The 20,229-nt window shown below is 24.7% G+C and overlaps 1 protein-coding gene across 1 annotated transcript; it reads left to right on the forward strand.

Annotated features, from left to right (window-relative positions):
• Positions 1-2,022: 2,022 nt before the first annotated feature.
• LOC145842868 (uncharacterized) lies at positions 2,023-17,377 on the forward strand. Its single transcript, XM_082950344.1, has 11 exons — positions 2,023-2,194; positions 6,003-6,117; positions 11,237-11,340; positions 13,191-13,336; positions 13,894-14,055; positions 14,609-14,739; positions 14,799-14,901; positions 16,185-16,316; positions 16,693-16,778; positions 17,002-17,088; positions 17,281-17,377. Exons 1-11 carry the CDS (start codon positions 2,023-2,025, stop codon positions 17,375-17,377), a joined length of 1,335 nt encoding a protein of 444 aa, XP_082806470.1.
• Positions 17,378-20,229: the final 2,852 nt, after the last annotated feature.

Consider the following 20,229-nt stretch of genomic DNA (forward strand, 5'->3'; position numbering starts at 1 on the left):
TATTTAAGGCAAACTTATTTTAAATAATTTTATACGCCTGTGTTTTTTTATTTGCAATTTTCAATAAGTTTTACACTGAAGGCTATCTTTGATTAATTATAAAATATCATATCAGCACTTTTAAAAATATATTAAATCTGACAAATCAAACCAACACTATTATAAAAACTTTAAATTCTGTACAAACATATTAGAAAATTAATTTTGCGCATTTTCTTGTTCAAAATGCTACTTTTTTATGTAGTTCACTAAATTTTAGCTTCTATTTTTTAAATGACGTTGTACATAATGGTAGTTATAGACAAACGTTAGAAATAACCAAGAAATGTGAAAGCTAGATTTACAATTTAAAAATCATGAATTTTCAATTGTTAAAAATAAATATGCTAGCGTTCCTTTTTAGAGGTCATTTGTTGTACAATGTACATGCTTTCTAAGTTTTTCGTTTTTATTTAGTTTTTAAGATACCAGCTTTTAAATAAAAAAAATCGTAGAAAATACTTAAGGTAAAAGCGACTGGTTTTAAAGTATTAATATTCACTTCATAAATAAAGTTTTATAAATGTTATTCTCGATCTTACGTTTTATTATATTGAAAACTTTTGAAACCCATATTTTTGTAAAGTAACTTTTTTACACTTTACAATCTTGCGCAGATGTTTTAGCGGGGTTTTTATTTATTTTTTACAATTTAATTAACATACACATTTACAAATGCTGATGGTATAAAAACGAAAGCAACTTGTTGTACACTATTTTATTGTTTAGTAAGTTTAAAAGTGAGTTCATCCAAAATTATAATGAAAAATGTATTTAAAGTTTTCTATTGTGTTTTAAAGCATAAAACATTTATGTTTTGAAAGTATATTGTTTTAGAATTTGTTGTAAAACTTGTATTAAGACCGTTAAAAATTTTATAATGTTTAAGTTTTTTTTTTCTAATTAGTTTCAACGTTTATTTTGTAATCTTTTTTATAAAAACTTTTGTTAAAGAAATTGAAATAAGTTGTAATACATGTATCTTATATTTCTTCTCATAGTCATAACTATTTTTTAAAATTCGTTAATCTAACAGATTTAAAGAATTGTACTGTTCAAGCACATGTCTAAAGGAACTATTTACACAAAAATTTTCTAAATTCTACCTTTTAAGTATTAAATGTTGATTTTTTTTCTATCTATTAAATTTCTTAGATGGTTTTAGTTAAGAATATTTAACGAAAAGTAAAGTCTTTATAGATACAAGTTTCAACCTTTACGTTAAAGTATTTTCTCAGTGACTAGTTTTCGATTGTCGACAAAAAGTAAAAATATTAAGTAAAGAAGTGTGGCCTTCAAAGCGTCGTATTATAAAGATGAGATCTACAGTAACTCTAAATAAGTTTTAACATAAGTTTCATAATTCTACAACTATTATTCGTAATATGAATGTTTTGTACTTCTTTCAAACTTCATTTAAAAGCTTTTAGAAAGCTTAAAAAACTACTTGTGCAAACATATCAGTATTACTTATTCTGTATTTTCCGCAATTACTTTTTTATTAAAATTTTTGAGTTAAAAGTTGATTAATTTTTTTTGTTATATTTTTATACCTATAATCATTAATTTAGGTTTTCAAACAAAATTCATTTTTCTGTAACAGTAATTTTAAATCAGTGCATAAATATTAACACAGCTACACTTTTTTTCAATAACTATTTTATATCTAAACTCGTCAAAAGTTTAAACTTCCTTATGTCCAAATATTTATTTACACAATTCGTATTTTTGTTAATCTTCATTCTACCTGAGTTTGAACAGAAATGCCAGAGAGAAACACAAAAACTTTAATCTTAAAGCGCAATGTGTATTCTTGCTTGTATTAGCAAGTTTGTTGTGTGTTGTATCAAAAACAAGCAGCTTGTCGGATTAACAGCGCAACAAACAAACAGTCGTTCATTGGCTTTGCGTCGTTTTGCGGCACTTTAGCGTTGGAAATCACCGAAAATTTGTGCGATTTAATCTCATTTGGAAGCATGGCACATGGCGGTGCTGCGCTCAATTAGGTTCACGCTGGAGAGCTTTGTGTTGGAAAGAGGTTTTGAACGCTTGCAATGCTCTCAGTTTGGTCAGATGCTGCTGACGGTGGCATATGGTAACGAGGAAGCCACCCTTGAGATCTCCTGCGCGGCTCGCAAGCGGCCGACTCTCACAAGTGAACAATTTGCTGCGCTTTACCAAAAACTGCTCTTACCTCAGCCAAAGCTCTTGGCGTTTTTTGCGAAACTTCCCTGCCTGAAATATTTTTTTAATTCAAATTCAACAAGCATGTTTTGAATTTTTTGAAATATAAAAAACGAAATTTATCAATCGCACTGTATCAAAACACCGAGTATGTTTCATGATTATTTGCTTACGCAAGCGAAACCTTAGTTTCTTGTTAAGCTGATGCAGTTATTTTGTACATTACCCATTTTGCTTTATAAATTTTGCTCGTAAATTTTAAGTTATTTCTAAAATATATACTTCTACCACGATCAATTGACGCACACAATTACCATTGAAAATACTTTTATTTAAATTATTTAAAGAGTTTTTGTTGGGAGTTGTTATTTGAGTAGAAACTGGAATTTTACTAACACAAAGCGGATGTAGAGTTTAATAATCATTATTTTAATATATTTAAACAGTAATTTTTTTTTGTCTAAAAGACATAGCATCTTGTATGAAAAAAAATCTTTATAAGATCTGATACAAATCCAGTTACTAAAAACAAAGTTCTCTTTTTATTTTTTAAAATAATTGAAAAATGTAAATTATAGCTATAAACATTTATGCATAGCTTTATTTTTAAACTAATAGTCGTTGTTAAAGTTTTTAGGTGTTATTTATGTATGTAACACTAGTTTATGCTTATACTGAGTATATTACAAAACATCTAAATATTATTTTATGGATAATTTTATAAAAACCTTTTGTATATAAACAATTGAAAAAAAATATATTTTTTTAAACTTTAAAGGCATGGGGAGATTTTTGATTTTAATTAAAAAGTAAAAACTTTTGGTCAGTAAAATAGAAGCAAAGATTAATATATTTAATTAAAACTAATACTTTGCTATATTAATCTTTGGTGTGTTTGTAAACTATCTAGACAAAAATGTGTCAATGAACAATTAAATAAGTAAGTTGAGATTTTGTCACATATTAGTTTTAACCAAGCACATATAAGTTTTAAAATAAGCTAAACTATTAAAATTCGTGAGTAAATTAACATTATTTTTTTCTATTTGTTCAAAAATTTTTGTTAAAAATTATTTTAAAAAGTTTATATGATCAGTAAAAGTTATTTTATTACGAAAAGTTGTTTACCTATCTGACATTTACTTAATTTGAAAAATTGTATACAAGAGGTTTAATATAAAGAACAGTATTTTTAAGTCTGAAATATTTTAAGTAAAAAAAAATATATTAACAATTTAAACTAACAAAAAATTTAAATATGTTTGAATTTTAAAAGTAGCTTGAAATGTCATTTAGATAAACGATACCAAATGCTTTTGAATCTTCTAAATGTGAAAAACTTTGCAATTCATAAGTATCCAACTGTTAACATTTAAGAAAAAAAAAACTATGTCATAAGATTTTGATTTAAAAAAATAAATTTAATAGTTCTTAATATATTTATTTTTAACTGTTCAAAAATATAGGTTTAATCGTTTGCTAACAAAAGATTCTAGTGAAGTAACTTCACTTGTTCATTCATTAACAACAGTAAAATTTGAATCAGTTTTTCTTTCCTTTAACGTGAGTTGTTTGTTTATATTATGATTTGTTGTTTCGTTGTGTATTTTAGTTTACTTTACTTATTTTAGACTTAATAATCACAAATATTATATAGTTTTATAACAGTCGGATTCAATACTAAGTATTTTACCTATTGTTAACTATTATTTGTAGAAAATATTTTATTTTAATGAAAACATGTATACGCCTACTTTATTCTATGCTTCTATTCTTTCATTAAAGTATTTTTTTTTACAAAACCTAGTTGAAGTGTGTTGATTCGTTAACACACAGAAACATATGTTGGTACTATAAAGGAAGATTACTGTTGAGTTTGTTTTTATTTATATTATTTTTTATAAATACTTCATGTTAAAAACGATGGCTTAACTATGTTTAAACAAGTATTTTTAAATTTTTTGAAGTTGTTTATAAAGTTAATGAAAAAAACTCGGTGCAAAAAAAGCAAATTAGTATTTACCGAAACTACCCTTATTTTGTTTATTATATTTGTATAGATTGTTTTAAATTTTCTAAGATGCTTCTTTAAGAAACAAGTGTTTTAAAAAATATTTCTATCTTTTTTTAAGTACTGTTTCCAGTGCACACCTTAGACACTATTTTTTGATATTCAACATAATTTTTGACGCTGTTTTTACTTTTCTTAAAAAAACTTATGTACCAACTTATTTGTAAGTTAAAACTATAACTCTTAAGCTGGCAGCACTTTGTAAAAGCACGCGGTCGTTGATTGTTTAACATTAAGGAACAACAGATAGAAAATATTTAAAACAACAGTTTTCATCATCAAAAAATATACTTTAAGTAAATGTAATAAACGTGTATAACTAAAATTTTATACTATATGAAAAATTTTAAATCAAGATTTATATTTTTATATTTTTTTATTGAATAAAAAAAAAAAGCGCTCAATATATTTGGTCCTATGGCATGGTGTACAAAAAACTTTTCGGTTTTAAAAAAACAATTTTCTATTTTTGTACCATAAAATAATTTTTGTCCCTTTAGTAATCGGAAAAATATTTTATCAAAAAGAATACTTTTTTAAATGCAGTTAATAACAACTGCTCTTTTTTTAAGTTAAGGTTATCTTTTCTACCATTTGTTTTTCTGTATTAAAATCTTTCACTTTTGTGTGATCTTTAAAAAACATTTTAAGTAGATAACACTTATATTATAAAAGTTATATCATTTATAAAACAGTTCTAAACTTAACAGAAATCACGTTCTAAACTTCAAAAAAAAAAAACTTTTCTGACTTTCTTTACAAATTAGCTAGAGAAACAAAAAAACTTAAAACTTTGAAATTATTTTACTTAAATGTAACAAAAGGTTTCTTATGCTTTAATTTTAACAATATATATACTATTTAAAAAAAACTTTAACAAAACTATTAAACAAAGTTATCAGTTTATACACTTAATTTATATCAAAGTTAAGGTATATAGAATATTTAAGTATTGTTTTTAAATCAAGTTAACTAGGTGTAGTAACAGAATAAGAGCACTACATTTAGCAGCAGAGTCTACCCAAGCTTGGCTCCTTTGAGCACTCTAAACTAACTCAAAACAAGGTTAAAAAATGAAAAACTCATCACACATAAATGCTTTTGACTGTTCTGTCCCAATTAATGCATGTAAACAAAGGCAGCTTGCCGAGGAGCGAGGCCGTGCCAAGATTGGCCGTTGTGCGAGCCGAGAAAAAAAAAACACAAAAACCAACCCAAAAGTTGCAATCTGGCGAGCACTTAAACGTTTCTTCTTAGTGCTACTGTATCTCCCACCCACCACCGCAATACGGCTCCCCAAAGACCGATTTCTCGATCGTGCTGCTTGAAAAAACATTTCTCTTCGCAGCTTTATCCAATTGACCTTGTGCACCATTTCCTTTTGTTTTCAACAACGCAAGTTTTAAAGTTTGTGCGTGTTTTTCGTTCAATAAAATGTTGAACCAAAGCAGCTTAGTTTGTCACCGTTTCTGAAGTTTTATTTTGATTGATCTTTGTTCACTTTGTTGATGAGGTAAATTTTCAATATTTTAGTAACAATTTTAGAATTTTCTACCTTTATTTATTAAACTTAAATGAAAACTTAATTAGAGTTTTTTTTTTTCTAATTTCGAAAACATTTTCTTTAATCAGCAAAAAACTACAAAGGAATAAACATACGCACGGAAAATAATAAGATAAAAAACTGGTAACAACTTTATTATTGCAGATTATATCGACCAACACATCATAAGCTGTCCAGTATACAAGTTCACCGTATACAAGTTCCAGGAAAAAAACAATAAATTGGTGAGACTGAGCAACAACTATAATAAAAGAAAAAAGTAACACATTACTTTAACAAGTAGTACAACTTTTCAATGTTTTTTTTTGTAAAAGCTCTAAGGAGAAAAAAAGTTGTTTTGATACAAGTTGTATATATACAATTATAATTTAATCTGTTGTGACTGTACTAATTAAAATCATAAACTTAAATAAACAAATTTATCTTGAGGAATTACCTCCTTAGTACATTTAAACAATCTAACAAAGATCTTTAAACGTTTTCAAATACCAATTAAGTGCAAAATAAAGTTTTTCTCATTTTTTTTCGTTTTAAACTATATTAAAACTTTGAGCTAGCTTTCTGAAATAACTATTTTTAGTGTTTAGTTTTACTATCTTTAGGTTCTTTAGATTATTTAGTGAATATCTAAGTTATTTTTGATATTGAAATATTTTATTTTCGAAAGCTTAACACAAAATTCTAATAATGTTTTAAAATAAAAAAAAATTGTCATTTATCATTGATTTTGTATTTAAAAAATTAAAAAACTTTAAATTTGTTTAAAGTGATTTTCTTCATGATCTTTATTTAAAACTTTTTGATTGCTTATCTATGTTTTTTCTGGTTTATGTTGCGCTAAAACTATTTAATTTTGAGTATATATATTTTTTTAATTGAAAAAATTGGCTAAAATATGTATAAATAAAAGTAAAGTTATAAAAAGAAAGAAAGTGGTATCTATTTTATAAAATGTTACAAGTTACGATTAATGTCACTTAATAAATGACATAAAAAAATTACTTATGGTTGTTGTGTCGTTTAGTCACATTAAAAACTAACTATTTGAATTAAAAAAAATAGCTGTAAATCAAATGTTATTTTAGTTCGAAAATAACCTTAACTTAGTTTTCTGTGGATTTAACAATTTAACTTTTTCGCTTTCTTATTTCCAAAAGCGTAACTTAGCATTAATTTGTAAAAATTACTTGTTTCATTCTAAATGCTTTTGTGTGTAATGTATTTGTAGTATAAAAAAATATTGTTAATAAGATTATATTACTACTCTAAGTTGCTAAATTTGAAAAAAAAGGTATTTATGCAGAGTTTAAAAATTTACGCAAAAAAATCCCTTTAAAGCGTTGTACTATAGTTGTGCTCAAGCACAGTCGTATAGCAGGGATTAGAATTTGTATACTACTGGTAAATAATAACAAAAAAAAAATTATGAAAATACTAAATTTGAATTGCTGTTTTATATTGCAATTTACAATCATCTTTTTTACATTAAAAGCTATGTGTATTTTATTTAACAGTAATTAAACGTTGATTATTAGCTCAAACAATAAATTGAATTCTTTTTTTTATTTTAAGCTTAATGGCACAATATTGATGGGCCAATATGATGGAATTTAATAAATATTATAACTTTATTATTAAAAGTTTTGTATTTATATAAAAAAATCAAAAAAAAAAAGTTTTTAGGTTTTTTTTCTTCAGTACAAACATACTGCTAAACTTTCAAAAACTCTATTTAACTGTTATTCTTAAACAGTCTTCAATATTTTTTTCAATCTAGGTATAACTACTATTACAGTATACAAAACTAGTTTCTAATAATAATCTATTACATCACACCTTAATTAAAGTTTTGAGTAAAAAAACAAAATCTTAAAGTATCATAAGTTATTTATTTTTAGAAAAAATAAGCTAAACCTAATTTCTTAAGTAAAATATAGTTTTTATCTCTGTTTGGTATATCGCTGAAAAACGCTTTATTCGAAATATCTGGCGTTGTTTTTTTTTTTTCACTTGCTCTTTTGTCTTTTTAAAGTTTATTGTACTAATGGTTCATTAATACTTTTAGTCGTAATATAGTTGTTGCTTGTATTAAAACGATTTTTATTTTTAAACTAACTAGACAACAAGAAAATTAATTTTATTATAATAAGCCCGCTACCAGCAAAAATCGGCTATGCGTGTAGTGCATAGAATAAAAATATGCAATAACAAAAAATTAAAAACATTGTGATGCAACAAATAAAACAAACAAATAATAAAATAAAATACTTAAACTTGAATAAACAAAATATAATAAAATTTACTTTGCTCCTCATTACTTCGTCTGCTTCGGTTACTTAAAATCTTGTTTATTCTTTTCTTCAGTCTCCATTATACAGTAGATAACCATTTGGCGCGGTCATTTGTAAGCAACTCCCACTCACTTCTTATGTTCAAGCTTTTCGCACTTGCATACGTCCTTTAAACGTAGTTTTAGGCGATCTCGGTTGCGTTTTCCAACTCGCCATACAACAGAGACTTTGGAATTTGCTCTTCAAGTTTTCCTTAATACATGCGATGACTGAGTTAAAACATACGATTATAAATGGTGGTAAGTAAATCTCATCATTTCCTCGTTGATGATCTGTTTTTTTCATGCAGTTCTAAGAGTTCAACGAAGGCATCGTAGGTGGGTAATGTTGATTTTCTTGTCCTGGTCTCTAGACAACATCAACACTTCGCTACCATATAGCAGAGTACTGCATACGTAGAAGCAATAAACGTTAGCTTTTAAGCGAATGCTTAACTTTAGTTGTCCCAAACTTTTGCAGTCAAACAAGTGAAATTGCCTAATTTTATTAAGTAGCTCTTTTATTTTGTTTTCTAACTTTTTTAATGATGAAATTAAATATAAAGCCATAATAACGTTGTGACTTGTATGAAATAGTTTTGGTTGTGTTATTAACTAAACAACCTGAAAGTTTTGTTTTTAATAAAGAAACAGTGTTTTAAGTTGAAATGTAATGTTTAGTTGACTTTTTCTTTGGTTAAGAAGCTGTACAACTTTGTAATAGCATAATAGTATCAACTAACGTTTACATTAGTTATACTTTGAAATATTTCTATATTTTTTTGTATGCTAAAAATAGAGTTTACATTTTTTAGTAGCTACTGATTCAATAAGCATTTTTAGTAAGTGCAATATAATTATGAATAAATAAAAACGACGTTTTATTTAATTTAGCATTGAACTTTTATACTTCAATGACGAAACTTTTGGTAATTAGTTTATAGTCTTGTACATAACAGTTTTAATACTATATTGCAAAACATTTACAATATTTTTATACTGTAGGTCTTTTGAAACGCTTTTTGTTTTTTATTAAATTTAGTTTACAACTGACCTCTACATTAATTTTTTCATTATTTTTTTGTTAATAACTCAAATTTTTCTCAAAAATATCACAATAGACTAATTTACTATATTTTAGGTTATTTTAAAGTAGAGATGAGCAAATTTTCTAGTCAACGGGCTAGGTTTACAGGAAAAGGTTATTCACGGACCGAACCTATTTAAGAATTCTATAAGGGCCGAGTAATGTTGAAAATACATACTATTATTATAAAATATATCCTAAAAAAAAGCTAATTAACAAAGAAATGAATATTTTATAATGGCCATTATTATTAAACTAGTAACTATTTTTTTTATGAAATTAGCAATTATTATAAGTAATAAACTATGTATCAAAAGTATAAACTTATGTTTATCATAAAATTTGTAGTCTACCGAAACTATCTTTTTTCGATCCTTAACTGACTAGATCAAATCTTTTAAAGTAGATCCGAACCCGGAACCGGCTGGATCTTAGTTGTGTATCCGGTAAATTTTAGCAATTTACTCAAAAAAAAACTTAACTAGATATTCTGGAGATTTTATGAAGACCAAAAAGTTTATTGGTACTTTTGTAGGATTTTAAATATTTACACCAAACCGGGAAGTTTGAAAGTAACTTGATAATTCGTATTAGGCCGAATTCTAATTTAAAAAATAGATTCAGATCCGAAACCGGCTGGTTCCTAAGTTTGTAGATCTGGCACATAACTACTACCAACTTAAGTTTTTATATGCAGTAATTTTTCTGTAAGTTCACACAACATACAAAAGTAATCACCTTAATTAGCTTCATAGATTGTAATTTATTATAATGTTTCATAGGTTCATTAAATAAGCTCGTGGAAGTTCAACTTGTTTTTTTATTTAGTAAAAATTTTATGAAAAAAAAATAAAAATACATATATCTAATAAAAGTTTAATATAAAACTCAATAAGTAGCTTTCATTTCAAACCATAAATAAATCTATTAAATGTTTTCTAAATATATATATTTTAGTTTAAATCTATCTTTAAAACAAATTATAAAAGCTTTAAAAAAATATTTTAAAAAATCATGATTCAACAGATTTTTTATTTGAATTATATTTTAAAACAGCTACCTATATCAAAAGGATCTTCGTTTGCTCATTTTTTTTTGTTTTGCAATAAAATTAGTAAATGATTGAAATTTTCTTAAGTAATTCTATTTTGAAATTAAAGTTTGACACAAAAGTATGTTTCTTTAGTTCTTAAAGATTTTGATATAGTTTTCATTAACATAAATGAATATATATTTTTTAATAATGATATATAACTAACTATACTAACTCGTATAGTGGTTACAGTATTAAAAAGCCACTTGCCTATAAGGTGCCTTTCAATGAAAAAAAAATTACACAGTTGTTTGTTATGATGTTAACAGATAGTTGGTGTATTGGTTTACAAAATACATTTTCAAATAAAACTTAAAAATATATAAGTTTTGTACAGCATTTCTATTTTTCTCTAGACTTGTTATAATTAAAGCCTAGAATCAAAATCTTGACGATCAGAGTATTTTTTTTAAATAATACCAAAAGATTAATTGTTTGTTTGTTCAACATTTGTTTACTTACCTTAGGTAAACAATTTTATGACACATGACTTTATTGCTTCATTGCAATTTCGTATTTACTTTATGCTTAGTGTTTTGCATTTAAAATTAATAAGATTAAGATAGTCAAAAATACTCCTATAACGGTTTAAATTGTAAAGAAAAAACAATGGATGTTGTTATGTTAGTTAAAACTTTTAGTTTGAATATTTATAATAAATAGCTACTTTGTTTAACTTCTCTCTATGTGCAAAAAAAAAATTAATTAAGATCGATAACTTTAAATAATCTTAGTCAGTAAACTTAAATTTTATAGATTTGTGTATCTTGATTAGTTGCATATGAACCAATGAAAGTTTATAGACATTAAAACAATAAGATAAAATGTTGAACTTTAAAAAAGTTCTAATTTCAAGATTTGTGTTTTAGGCCTAGTACATTTTGTGAAGGGTTTCACAGCAAAAATGATTTGAAAAAGATTACGTACAAACAATTAGGAAAAACTGACATGATGGTTTCAACAATTAGTTTTGGTAAGATTTTTTACTTTTTAGTTATAGTTTCAAAAGAAAGTTAGATCTCATAAAAGAAACATTATAAGGTCATAAGTTTACTTTCAACTTTAAAAGTAATGTTAGCAGTTAAAAAAATCCATTATGACATAGTATAACAATATTTGAAGACATTAACTGATAAAAAAATATATAAGACTAAGATACTATTTAATAAGTAAATGTAATTTAAAAGTATTATTCATCAAAATTAGAAAAAAAAATCATGCTAAATGATAATCTTCCGTATTTCGATCTTGATTTCTTTAAATATCAAAATTATGTTACATGTTTTACACTAAAATAAAGCTGTTAAAATAAAAAATTCTACAAACATTCTAATTTAACTAATCTTAGTATTTTAGTACAGAAGTTAGACAAAACATAATATTAACACAAATAATGTAATATCAATAGTTTGTCTAATATACTTGTCTTTGAAGTTAGTATTATTGTAAAGTACCAAATTTAGCATAAATAAAAGCATGCTTGTTTCTTGTTTTGTATAGTACAAAAAATAAACTTAAGTTGAATTAAAAACCACTAATGTTTAATAGAGACTTTACATATCATTAGTTTTAGTAATTATTTTAAATATTGACTAGTTATTTCAAGTTAATAAAACTCCAAACAAAACATTTTTCAGTTTTAAATACTCTTAATAACCAAAAATTACAAAAATTAGACTCTAATCATACTCAAAATTTAAATTCCATAAAATTTTATAAAGGGTTATCATAGTTTCTTATGATTATACATTTTAAGAATTTGTTAAACACTAACACAACTAAAGATAGCTTAAAATAAAAAATATGAATATACTTCTAAAAATTTTTTTTAGCATAAGAAATAAAAAACACTTTTTTTAACAACATTTTTTATGAATCAATCAATTTTAAATGTTTTTTTTTTTGTGTATCATAAAAAAAAACTCAAGTAAATGTTTCACTTTTGAAGTAACAAATTAAAAATAAGCTTTAAGTTTATATTATTTAAAAAAAGTATATAAATTTTTCAACTATTTAATATTCATAATTAAGCAATGTAAGGATACTTTGTAAAAATAGTTCTGAACTTAAAATAATCAAAGATAGCTTTATATTCGAAAATTAAAAACATAAAGGTTTTTGCCCAAAAATAAAACCATTAATACAAAAAATATTTGTTTAAAGTTACAAAAAAAATGTAAACTTATTTATGTTTAAAAGTTATATTAACAACATTTTAACTTCTTAAAAAATCAAGCATATGTAACATTACTTCAAAAAAATAATTATTATTATTCAAAAATAAATTGTTTATCATGCGTATTTATAAATTGTTATGAATAGACTAGACATTATTTTATTTTAGATGAACACAATGTACGGCCCGAAAGTAAATAAACAAAAAAAAAATTAAAAAATACATCTATTGTAAAACAAACAAAAGTGAGCTTTTTGTAATTACTTTTTAATGTTATTTTATTTTGGTCTTGAATAAATGGCAGTACTTATTAAATTATCATTTGATTACAACTTTGATTTTTAAAAGTCTTCAAATTTTTTTAGTATAATTTTTTAATTACGCAGCTTAAAACATTTTTATGAATAAATACTTCTCGCGAAAGACTCTTTTAGTAAAACTGCCTTAAATAATATATAACTATCCCTTTTTTAAACAAACATTCTTGCTGTTTCAATATACTTTTTTATCAAAAAGTTTGAAATTTTGTGTGAATATTGTTTGTGTTTTACAAACATATTAAAACAAAAGATTACTCAAATCATAGTTTTTGTGCTAGCTAATACTTATTAAACATTTAAATGATTTCTAACCAAAACTACTTGAAGGAGCTACTGTTTTTGGAAACTTATACCGACAAACAAATGATGAAGAAAACAAAAAAGTCCTTTTGCATGCATTGAAGAGCGGAATAAATATGATTGATACTGCACCATGGTACGGTAATGGAAAGAGCGAAACAACAATTGGTAACGTCAGTTTTCTTTTAAAATAAAAATTTACTTTTTATATTATTTTATTTTATAAGATTTGAGTTTTAAATATTAAAAAAATAATAATCAAACTAGCATGTTTGTTTGTCAGTTTAAGGTACGGCTAGCCAAATAAATTCATTTATATTGTGTAGCAATGATTTTTTTCTATAAAGATTTATTCATGTTACAATGTTACAAAACAGGATAGCTTATCAAACTACAAAGCTGAAAGTAAAAAAACATTTAAAAACTTGAATAGTAGTCTAATGTTTACTTATTTCAAACAGTTAGTACATTGTCTAAATTTTTATTAATTGAAAAAATACTTAAGTCTTATAATTCTTTATTTACCACTTTTATGTTTTATTTATTTTTGTTTACAGTTTACAGTTAGATAGGCTGTTCTGTGGTAAGTACAGCTTTATAGAACTAGTATTTGTACTGAATTAGTTTAAAAAACTAAACATCATTTTTTTAATTTGATATTTTTTTTTTTGCATTGCTGTAAAAACTCTGAATACTTTTTTTTATCAGTACAATATTTTCTAAAAAACAGATTTTACAAGACGTTCCCCGTAGTTCTTACTATCTAAACACAAAAGTGTGCCGGTACGAACCTACTTTTGGTAAAATGTTTGATTTTTCAGCCGAAAGAACTCTTAGGTCTGTTGATGAAAGCCTGATGAGACTGAAAACAGACCACATCGATATAATTCAGGTAAGTACATTCTCTAAAATTACCCTTAAAATTTTTAATACTAGCTTTTTTGTTATTTTTTAAAGCTAACAGAAATCTAACTTAAAAGTAAATTGTTATAGTCAGAAACAACACTTGTTTATAATAATCTAAAGTATGTATTACAAAAAAAATTGTAAAAAAATTTTTAAAATATAAGACAAAAAAAAAAGAAACTACTTAAATAACTGTTTTTAGTGTGAAAACATAATTTAATTAAGACAATAAACAAGCAAACTTTTTTTTAACTTTATCATATACCTATTTGTTGATACAGCACAAAACTAAAAAGGTATTTTGGTGTATGAGCTAAGAAAAGTTTTTTGAAATATGCTTTTTTTTATTAACTATTATAAACAAGTTGTAAAAAACTATAAGCTTGAAAGTTGTTGTTCATAAAACATAAATTATGTTTAGTTTTATTCGGTAGTATTTTAAAGACTCAACTACAGTTAAGTAAAACCCTAGTTATACTTAAAAAAATATCTACAACTTTTTAATGAGCTACTGGCAAAACAAACAATTTAAACTTTAGGTACACGATATGGAGTTTGCAAAGAATTTAGATGTAATAATTAATGAAACTTTACCTGCATTAAAAAAAGTAAAAGAATCAGGAAAAGTTCGTTACATAGGAATAACAGGATACCCTCTTGAAAATTTCAAGTAACTTTATTAATCACTATATGTCCTTAGAGTTGTATTTTTAATTTGATTTTAAACAGGTACGTCATTGATAGATCACCAGTAAAAATAGACTCCGTCTTAACATACTGCCATGGATCGATGAACGATTCATCTCTAGCAAATTATATGCCTTATTTGAAGGTAATTGTTTAAATTTATAAAATATAGATATAAAGATAAAATGAGTAATTTTAACTCTAAAACTTTTTATATAAAAATCCAAATTTTAACCAAATAATTTTGTTTGCTAAACAACAAAATAAATCAAAACTAAAAAACTTTCAGTTTCATAATCATTCATAATCAAAAATTAAAAAAACAAACGCTCTCTTTTTAATAAACATCGCACCCTTTTACTAATTAATTACAAATTAACTTGTTTGCTCTTATACTAGTCAACGCTTTCTGTTAGTCAAAATTGCACCCAAAAAGGTCACATCAGCCACTTCGAAAAACCCTGAAACACATTATAAAAACATTTTTAACTGTAAATAGTAAACAAAAACTAAAGTCTTTGATACTTTTAAACTATTAATGCTAATACAATTTGTTGTTTTAAAAACCAAACTGTCTATTAGAAGTAGTATTAACTAAAAAATTATCTAGATAATAAAACATTGTTTTTAATCTATAGAAAAACAAAAATCAAGGTCTTAGTAGATTTTATTTTTATAAACGTAACTACTTAATAAATTAAGTTACTAATAACTAAAATAAAGTAAGTTGACTTTTTAAAGAAAATAAATAGAAGTATTTAATCTTTTTTCTAACAAAAACTTTTAATGTGTAAACGGTAGTTCAAACTTAGTTCGATAAAAATTTCATTAGCTAATAATTCAAGTTTTCAATAAAGTTATTTAAAAATTTTAAGTCTAAAAGGTATATTGTATCTTTAAAACATCTACTAAATCTAAAAAACCAAAAATAAAAAACACAAATATTTTTGTATGTCTAAATTTGAAGATTATTTTAACAAATTTTTAAAAAGTCTTATTTGTAATACTACATTATTAACAGTTAACTACTACTTGGTTCATAACACAGCCGAAATATGATATGAAAAATTAACAAACTAGCTCCTTCTAAAAAATATGAACTTAATTGCTTTACAAATATATATAAAACATCAATGTTTTAAAATGTAGTGTTTATAAAATGTTAAACTATAACCTTTTGACGTAGATGTACTAGAATCGAAGCACTGTTCTACTAAGTTTAAAAATAATTAAGCAAAATAATTGTTATGAACAATGCCTTTTTTCAATCGATGATCGTAGAGTACTTATTACAAAAACACTTTCTACATAAAGTTGTTTTAATGGAGAATTAGCAATAATTTTTGTTAAGAGTTTGGCATTCCGTTTATTTTATAAAGACTATCAAACAAACTTGTTAGTTTATGATATTTCAAATGATTTTAAAAGGAAAAGGAAGTTGGTGTAATAAATGGTTCAATTCTATCAATGGGACTGTTGACCGAGCGAGGACCTCCCAGCTGGCACCCGGCAACCGATGATATCAAAAATGTCTGTAAACAAGCTTCTGATCATTGTAAGGTTCGATTTTATCAATTATTGTTGCTCAGCTTACAGGATCTTTTGTTTTCACGTTTGAACAAATTTAAAGTTATGTGACTGCAATTTAAAATTCTATTTACTGTTTATGTCATTGTTCAACCAACGAAACTGGTATTGAAATAGAAGTGATAACTTGCATTTGTGTTACTTTTTGTTACAATACTAAACTAATAGCTTTATGTTACCTAACTTAAATCCATTACTAAGTGTATATCATTGTTTAAGTAGATTGATTTATCAAAACAAAATAGTTTTATTAAAAAAGGTTTAAACGCTTGTATAAATTTTTGCTTATAAGTTTGTTTTTTTTTTTTTAAATTAGTATTTGATTAAAATTAAATTAAAAAAATCTAAGACAGAGGGAGTTGATATATCCAAATTAGGATCAGACTATTCATTCAAGTTTGAAGGTGTCGACACAACTTTGATTGGGACAGCAAGGTTAAATTTTTATTTCATTACTACATAGACATAAAACAAAGTTTTTTTTTTTTAGTTTATAAACTCTTTTTTATATGATATTTAAAAAAGGCTGTTTGGCTATTAACAATAGTTTAAAAGTTTGTAGGTTAAGCTGTAAAATACAGTTTTGCGACTAGTTTCACATTTTAAGTACTAAATAAATAAATAAATAAAAAGTATTTAATCGACATATTAAAACTAGCTACAAAAATCTGGACTCTAACTTGAATGTTTATACTAATGGACTCAACGTTAAAGAATCTAATGTTCAAGAAACAATAATGAGCAAGTGAGTAAAAACGTAAATAACAAATATGCAGTTTAAGAAATAGTTATACAGACTTTACTGTGTATTACTTGGACTCTATCAATTAAAGGTTTTTGAAAAACTTAAAACACTTTCTTATGCAATAAATACTGAATTAATGAAAAGATATGTTTAACAAACTTCCTAAATTTGGTATTGCTACAAAATGAACAGATTCTTCAATCCAATAGTTGTTAAAGACTGGGAAGGTTTAGAGCTTAAAAAGTACAGGAAAGCAATGAAAGAAGGCCGGTATAATGACACTTTGTAATTGCAACTTGGTCGCACTATAGCTGGTTTAAAAAATAAAACACTTACTTATCTTAATATCTAACTGAACTATCGTTACTATATTTTAAATGAATTTAATGAATTTACTTTTGAAAAATAATGTTGCTTAGTAATTTTTTACAGACATTTTTTTTAATGATGATTAAAGCTTAATTTCCTATTTTGAGTGTTTTGAGTTGTTTCAAACTGTATTTGAACAAACTTTTATTAAAATTCCTTTTCATATTTTTGTTCTATTGTTTTAGTAATACCTAGCTTTTATTATTTTATTCTTTTATGAAAATGTATATACATAATTTCGCACCATAAAACTTAGCAGGCTAGTCCCCACAAGAAATTTTTCAGAACAGGACTCGAATATTAAAAACTTTAAAAAAAAAATTCAAATTGTAACTGACAGTTTGTTTAAAAATTAACTTAATTATTTAATCCAGTGGTATTCACAGTATGCACCTGGGTGCATTGTACGTAAGTGTAAATATAAATTGTTTTAGTTTACAGCAGTAACAACGCGTAGTACTTTTGTTAAGGGGTGTTGAAAATTTACAAATATTTAAAAAACTCCTTGATTTGATATTTTTTCAAACTAGTTTAGTTAAGCGTAGTTTACTGTACTACAAACGCTAGGTTCTTTTAATTCCTTAAACAGGCTTCTACGGAAAATGTTTGAGAGTCTCACTTGATAAGAGTTCGTCATTTATTATAACTATTGATTGAGTACAACAAAATTTACTTCTGTGAAGTTCATAGAACTTAAGTTAAAAAAAAATCAATAATGACAAATACAATATAATGTACTGACAACATTGTTGAAGATAGTGATATCTAGTTGTTTCGATTTGTAACAAAGTAACTAACACACGTCTAAGTTGGTTCCGACCGGTTCAGTTGCAATCCATTCATAACAAACTGTTCTTTTTTTAGTTTGTATTTGATTAAGTTTAAACTAACTATGACTATTATTGAAGATAAGTTGAGGTAATGGGTTGATTTGTTTGTTAGTTTACGGTAGACTTCTTTGTAGAACTTATTTTTCTCAGATAAAAAGAAAAAAACTTCAACTGTATTTTTTTATCGAGATGATAGTTTAAACAAATTTTGATAGATTTTTATCATAATCAAAACTAAATATAGTGAATATTCAAGCAAACGTAAACAAATTTGAACAATGAAGCCGTTGACTTAGCCAACCGAAAACTAACGTCTTTTCAACGTAAAATCACTGAAAGTTAATTGAAAGCTTCAGTATTATTATTTTAAATATGCTTGGAAATTTTTAAAGACTTGTACATTTCAAAAGAACTCATTGGACAAGAAATAATTCAGGTGTGAATTGATCAAGATTAGACTTAAATATTGCTAGTTATTATTGGTAAATATTTTTTGGCAAAATATAGTTTTTAGTGATAAATTGCACTTATTAATTTGTTCTATATAAAAGAAATCATAATAATTTATTGGTACACATTAAGTTGTACCGTGTTTTAACAAAAAAGTAGCTTACCACCAAAATGACTAAATAACTTGAAGAAAATAAGTTAAGTAGATTATTTATTTTAATATTTTTGTAGTACAAACGTTTTTTAAAAACTTTAAAATTTTACTTTTACATATTTTTGTTTATAAGGAACAATACTTCTAAGTAGATAACAATTTTACCGTTTTAAGTACACTTTATTTTCCTTTTCACAAAACTTTTATCACTAACTAACTTAACGGTAACCGTATGTTATGTAGTAGTTATTTTTTTCAATTTTCTGAAGTTATAGTTTTAACATAAGTTAATTAAAAACAATAACAAAGTTTTTATATAGGATTACTAACCAAGTTTTTTTTTTGTGTACAAAGTCCGCCCTAAACATTTTACTTTAAGTAGTAATAATAATTCTCATTTTTAAATCGCCTCATAATTCATTTTTATAAGAATTTTTCATTTATGAATTCTTAAAGAAAACACTAAATAAAAAGTTTCAAAATCCTAAAGTTATTTAAAATCAAAGATTATCACATTGTCTAAGTGTAAAGATTTAAAAATTGAAGTATAAACTTAATTCAACTTTAATTTATTTGACGAATTTACATGCCAACTTAAAATATATTTTGTTGCCAAAGTACTTTCTTTGAATTGTTTAAGTAAAATGTTAAAATATTCATCTTAATATCTGTTCTTTTTACAAATTAACTTTAATCAATTATGTTATTTCTTAAAGATATATTTTTAATAAATTTGATCGTTTTACCACACATTTTTGGAAAAATATTTTTTTTCAAACTAATTCAAAGGTTAATTAAATAAAAGCTTTATTAAAAGTAAAGTTTAAAAATTTATTACAAAAAACTATAATGATGTTTTTTTTTAGTTTTTTTGTTAATATTAGAATTAAACTACTGCCTAAATTACTTAAGATACCGATAACTAAGGTTTTGTGCTCTACATATCGGCAACCTTTGTTTTAAAACTACTTCGTCAGATTCATTCAAAAAAGACGTACTTAAGGCGCTAAGTTAAAAAAAGAAGTTTTAGTTAAACATTAAGATATACATAAAAGCAAATGTGTAACCAAATAAACATTATTTAGGTAGAAGTTTACTCGAAAATATTAAAAAAAAAAAGCATACTTGTGAAAATATTCAAGTAAAAAAGTTAGAAGTTGCTTTTACATTTTGAGATGCTTTTGCCTAAAACGGAGCACGTCGCGGAAAAGGTGGTTGGCTGCGTTTCGCTGACCCCTGATCTAGCAGACAACATCTATTACTTATCTAATAATTGAACCTGGTAAAAATCATAAAAAGTTTCTCTGCATAGTAAAAAGGATACTATTAACTTTAGTA

Source organism: Thalia democratica, chromosome 8, assembly GCF_965202585.1.
Source record: "Thalia democratica chromosome 8, ktThaDemo2.hap1.1, whole genome shotgun sequence".
Lineage (NCBI taxonomy): Eukaryota > Metazoa > Chordata > Thaliacea > Salpida > Salpidae > Thalia > Thalia democratica.